General features: G+C 46.1%; 1 protein-coding gene and 1 long non-coding RNA gene across 2 annotated transcripts; both read left to right on the forward strand.

The window, feature by feature from the left end:
• The first annotated feature begins 1,569 nt into the window (after positions 1-1,569).
• On the forward strand, positions 1,570-2,433 carry LOC127321262 (uncharacterized). Its single transcript, XR_007863926.2, has 4 exons — positions 1,570-1,854; positions 1,933-2,112; positions 2,201-2,311; positions 2,400-2,433. It is a non-coding gene; the product is annotated as an uncharacterized lncRNA (long non-coding RNA).
• Positions 2,434-3,703: 1,270 nt separating this feature from the next.
• Positions 3,704-5,596, forward strand: LOC127335649 (probable F-box protein At4g22165). The gene has a single exon (XM_051362371.2). It carries the CDS (start codon positions 4,134-4,136, stop codon positions 5,454-5,456), a length of 1,323 nt encoding a protein of 440 aa, XP_051218331.1. The 5' UTR covers positions 3,704-4,133; the 3' UTR covers positions 5,457-5,596.
• Positions 5,597-6,180: the final 584 nt, after the last annotated feature.

The raw sequence follows: 6,180 nt of genomic DNA on the forward strand, positions 1-6,180 counted from the left end.
GAAAAATTTATGGGACAAATATAAGAATGAAGATCCGATTCGATGATAATACCGAAAATCTAGTGAAGATAAAAGATCACCGGGCCGCATTTCAGGAGTATACGAAATCGTCGACGTTTGTGTCCCGCTCGAAGAACAATACCGAAACGGCTGCAAAGAAGAAACTTCCGCATAATTTGGGGTCAGGTGGCTACAAGAGTGCCATTCCGAAGTGGACAGCGTTTGAGAATAAACGATGGATCATGGAATCACTCCACAGACATGGGACTGGCCCGAACGGTCCAAGTTCTGGTTGTTCGCTCATGGGGCAGGGTTGGACCCAAAGACAGGGTTGATCGTTGCGAAGGGAAAATGGAAGGAAAAAATTGAGGCAATTGTACCGAAGCTGGTAGATGCAATTGACACGGTACGACAGGGAGAGTACATTCCCGATCGTGAGAATGACGAGCTGACACTCGCTGCGGGGAACCACTGAACATGTTGGACGGGTACGAGCTCGCCTGGTCTCACCATGAAGGAAGCGTGGCCGGACAGCGCCGACACTTATAGAAGCCGTTCGCGAAAGAAGAAGAAGGACGCCGACATTGTAACGGAGTTGTTATCTAGGGTGGAGGCTCTTGAGAGAAATCGAGAGGGCACCCGATCAGCCGCTGTTTCTACGGGATCCACAAGCCGATGCTGCCCCATCTCGGCGAAGAAGCGGTGTCGGTTCCTCGCATCTTGACGGATGTGGAGGAAGCTACCCCGTGGATTATGTCACGGAGAAGACAGTTGCGAGCTACATATGTTAATCGGGACCGCGTCTCGTTAAGGTGGCGGTCGGCTATGTGTACCCAAGTGAAGATGGAGCAATGCACCATCATATGCCCATTCCACCTGGTTGTGTTCGTGTCGGGGTGGATGAAGTTGTTTCGGGGTTTGAAAAAGTGGAGCTTGATATTCCTAGAGGTGAAGATGAGAGGACACTGGCGATGTCAAGCACGGTTTCGCCCAATGGCCGAAGAAGTACGTCGTCCTTTTGCAAAGGCCACCGACTCCTACACATGAGCAGCAAATGCCATCGACTCCTCCTGGTGGCAGTCCTGGTGAGCAGCCAAGTCCACACCTACCAGAGAGGGACCCCAGCGTGAGTCCACCATCTCGAGATCCTCCGCGTAAGACAGCGTCCGTTAAGCGGAACGGTACGCCGCCTAGGAAGAAAGCTAGAAAGGAGAAACAACTGCCGCCTCCTGAGAAGTTACCTTGGGAAAAAACTCCAGAGGAAAACGCGGAGGCCGTTAAGGCCGAGGTGAAGAAATTTTTTGCGCCGAAAGTGCCAGAGATACCTTTCGAGAAGACACTAGATCGGGAGAAAGTTGTGCGTACCGTTGACAATCTATATGACCCTGTACCATCGCCGCCATCTGACTATGCGCGTTCTATTGAAAGGTCGTATGACAAGATGATAGAGGCGACAAAACCCTTTAAATCTGGTATCAGGGAGATAAAAGGGATACACGGTGTCTACCAGCTCGGACAACAACCCGTTCAATCGGTCGCCCCTCTCAAGGTGTTTGACGGGAAGACCGTTCAAAGTTCTCGACAAGACGCAACTGATTACGCCTTAGCTGAACGAGCATATCAGTTTGTTCAAGGGAAAGATTTGGTCGAGAATCTCAGGAAGGTACCAACATGTATGCGTAACTTGCATTCGTGGTACCTTAAGGCCTCAAAGGAAGGGATCGAGACTATCATGGTGCGAGTTAGGGAAGAGCACTACTTCCAGGAGTACTGTGTGAACGTTGACTTCGCCGAACTCTTTCAGTTATATAATCTCCGGGCCCTCGACAAATCAATCATCAGTTGCTATTGTCTGTAAGTGATTTATTTATTTAATTTGAGAAGTCGTTCATTGTCTGCAGATTATAATCTTTTGTGCGCTATATTATGCAGATCGAAGATGCTCGAATGCAAAAGGGACGATATCACAGACATTGGGTTCATTGACCCGAACACAATGCATGTCAAAACCATAGATGATCCCCTCTATAACAAGGATACACCGCAGACTTTGCTAAGGTTTTTGAAGCGACAACGTGACAAAAAGCTAATACTTTGGCCTTACAACTTCGAGTGAGTCTTACTTGTCTTATAACACATTATATTTTGCTCACCGTATGTCAAAATTTTAACTAATGACTACATATTGAAACGTGCGTAGGTTTCACTTTATTCTTCTCGTCATCAATTTGGAAATTGGAGAAGTTGAAGTCTTGGACTCACTAACCAAAGAAAAGGATCTATACGTGTCTTGTTTTTTAATGCTCAGAAGGTAATTTGAATTCTTATCGGTTTGTTTCGTTAATTTCCTGCTTTGAACTAATTGATGACTCTTTTATGCATTTTCTTTTGTCGAGCAGCGTATGGCAAACTTTCATCAAGGAAGATACGTCCGTGAATGGCCACCGAAGCTGCGATGGCGTGCGAAAGTAAGTAGTACTACCTAGGTCCACACACCTTTCAATTATCATACTTGACTATTGTTTGATTGAATTATATTCTTGTAAAGAAATGCCCGCAACAACCTCCGGGGACCGATCTCTGTGGATTCTTCGTTTGCGAGTTCATCCGCAGAATTGTCAACGAGAGAACGAATAATGAGAGAAATAAAGAGGTACAAAAACAATCTTCACAAATTTGTTTTGTTATCATAAGTTGTGCCGAGTTTCAGTAATAGTTGTTTCATGTATTCATTTGTATCTTATTCTTTTATAGTTGGCAAGAAAGCGGAACAAGCTCTCAATCGATGACCGCTTCATAGCAATAGGCGAGGAATTGGCGGGATTTTTCCTTCGGGACGTCATACCACCACTCGCAGAGCACCACAATGAATGAAGATGTACATGTTACATATATCGTTGACTCGAAGAGTACCACTATGCTACATGTAATAGACATATATAGAGTACGCCTCGGAGAGCACCACTATGCATGAAGATCGATCTTCATGCATAGTGCTACTTAATTTGCGATCTCATGCAATAACATGTGTGTTATATTATATGCACCAACTTGCTATGCATATCATCTTGATCTTCATGTACTACCTAAACCCAAACGCGTTTCTGGTGCATCGACGCGATATGAATCAAACCGATATCCCTAAACCTCTCCAAAACCCTAAAAAGCCAATTCTCTGCCGCGGCAGAGATTTGGGAAAATTCCCTGCCGCGGGGGGAACCTTTGGTACCGGTTCGTATTACCAACCGGTACCAAAGATCCTCAGCCCTGAGCTCTCCTGGTGGCCCACGTGGAGGCCCGTTTTATACCGGTTCGTAAGCAACCGGTACGAAAGGGGGGGGGGCTTTAGTGCCGAATAATTTGTACCGGTTGCTAAACCGGTACGAATGGCCCTCTGGAACCGGTATAGATGGGCGTTTTTCTACTAGTGCCCCCCCCCCCCCCCCCCCCCCCACTCCCCTCCGGTAATCCAGTTTCACTCCCTACTCCTCCTGCCCACCCTCTACCATGTTTTGTCCGCGGACGAGCTCGGGAAGGTCGGGGAAGGCGGCGCAGCGCGGGAGGGTGCTGGTGTCCAGGAGCATGTCTAGCTGACGCGCGGCGACGGCAGTGTGCTATTTTTGTTCGAGTCCTTGCTGCGGGAGTACAATGTGCCATCGTGTCGCGTGGTCGACGACCTGTAGATGCGACTCATCCACGACAATAGGAAGACCGCGTGTTTCCCCTTCTCATTTTCGTCGGCGGCCGGGCCATTGGGCTACGCCGCCGCGGGTTAGTTCTCTCCCTCTTGGCTCTCAACCGGAGTTCCTACAGCGGCAACAAGTCGGATTTGAAAATCCGAATCTCTTCCACATTGTGGCCGCTACAAAAGAAATTCGGGCGATGCTCGTATCGTTCTTGGATTCGGACTACATCTCCTACTCGGATCATAAGTGATGCATCAGCTGGTTCAGCTACACTATAAATGCAGCCAGGAGGAGCCTGCCCGTCGTCCGTGTGCTTCAACTGAGATCAGATAACACCTGTGGTTGGTGCGCAGAAGCAATTTGTCTTCCAAAACACCTGGTTTTGCAGTTGCTCTCGTGAAGCCGTGAAGGCATCTAGCTTAGCCAGGATACTGATCTCGAGCCATTATGTTGAGAACTTTGCGTAAGCTCCTATCTGTTTCTTCCTGTTCGCTAAAGGAAATTCAGAGAAACTCGCCGCTTTTGGAAACTGAGGTCGTGGTCAGAAATTCGCCGGAGATTCCACAGGATGTATTGCTGGATATCTTTGCCCTCCTGGAGATCCCTGACCTCATCCGTGCCGGATCTGTCTGCTCCTCCTGGCGCTCTGCGTGCACCACCATACGCAGCCAGCCTGAACTATACAAAAGGCTTCAGACCCCTTGCCTCCTCTACACGTCCGAGTCTGCTGGTGAGAACGTAGCTTGTCTCTACAGCCTCGCAGAAAAGCGAGTCTACAATTTTACTCTTCCAGATCCGCCTATCCGCAGTAGGTATCTCGTTGGGTCCTCACATGGCTGGCTTGTTACTGCTGATGAGAAGTCCGAGCTACACCTTGTCAACGTGGCCACTGGTCAACAGATTGCTCTCCCGTCAGTAATCACCAATGAGAGTGTGAAGCCGATCTTTGACGACGCAGGCACAATTGACAAGTATGAGTTGTGGGAGCCAATACACGACATTGACTTAGACTTTCAATATACTGGTCACTATATGACAATCCATGCTCTCGATGAGCTTCGTGACTTCTTCTACTACCAATCTTTCATATTTCCTGATCCTTCCACAGGAAGCTACATTGTAGTTCTCATCCACGGTGTATCACTTCAGCTTTCGTTTGCAAGGGTAGGAGATTGCAAGTGGACCTTGCTGCCGCCAGGTTGGGACTACCAACAATGCATGTACACGGATGGTCTGCTGTATGCATTCACGAGATTCGGAAGAATCGACACTTTTGATCTTACCAGTCCCACCTTCACAATGAATACAATTACAGATTGCATGAAGAATTATATCCGTGGGTGCATGTACGTTGTTCAGACTCCGTGCGGCGATCTGCTGCAAGTTCGCAGGAATTATGAACTCATAGACACAGATGACAATGAGATCATACGTGAGACTCAGGAAATATTGCTATATAAAGTTGACATGGCAGCAAAAGAGCTTGTGGAGATGAAGGACTTGCATGATCAGGTGTTATTTCTTGGGTATAACCAGGCACAGTGCCTTAGTGCTAAAGAACTTCCCCAGCTGAAGCCAAATTGTGTCTATTTCACAGATGATGAGTCGTGTGTTTCAGAATATAAGAATAATAGCCGGGATATAGGTGTTCTCAACTTGGAAAATGACTCCAGGGAAGAAATTTTACCTCAACTTTGGTCCAGCTGGCCAAGCCCCATATGGATAACACCCAGTCTCGCAAGCATGAACTGGAGTTGTACAACTAATTAGATAAGTAACTTATTGTAATTATATAGCCCGTTGGGATGACATTAGAAATGGTCCAATAGGGTCGTGTTGACTCAAGTTTGCCAAATTTGCGGGCACAAGCTATGACTACGAATGCATGTTCCGTTTATCTCTTCTCTAAACCTTATTTGGGATTTTTTGACTTTCCTTTTCTGAATTGTCCAATATGTTTTGTTTTAGAGTACATATGTCCAATATCTCTTCTCCAAATAGTTTTCAAGACAAATCTATACATGTAAATTTCAGTTTTCCAATCTAAAGATCTAAAACGGGATTTTCAGTCAACTTTTCAAAAGTTTCAATAAAATAATGCCGAAAACGTCACTTATTTCTGGGGGGGGGGGGGGGGGGGGTCCACAGTAAAGCAAGGCACCTTGAGCAGCAATTTCACTATATATTCATGTCTCAACCTATTGTGTGTGGTTTCTACATCAAAAGTTCCACAACAATTTCCATACAACTACGAATTTTTTGAAGTCCACTGTGATGGTTATGCAATGCTTAAGATATGTCAACAAATCTAATTTTGAATACGGTTTATGATCTTCATACAACTTGAACCAAGTAAGTTAGCCTAGCTATATGGTTATAAAGAAAACGCTTTACTGGAGGCAACTCAAGATATTTTTATTTTTACTTTATTTATACATGCTTGATGTACCATGTTAGTTTTGTTTTAGTTTACTCTCTGGTTTTTAAATAAAGT

This window comes from Lolium perenne, chromosome 2 (assembly GCF_019359855.2).
Source record: "Lolium perenne isolate Kyuss_39 chromosome 2, Kyuss_2.0, whole genome shotgun sequence".
Classification (NCBI taxonomy): Eukaryota; Viridiplantae; Streptophyta; class Magnoliopsida; order Poales; family Poaceae; genus Lolium; species Lolium perenne.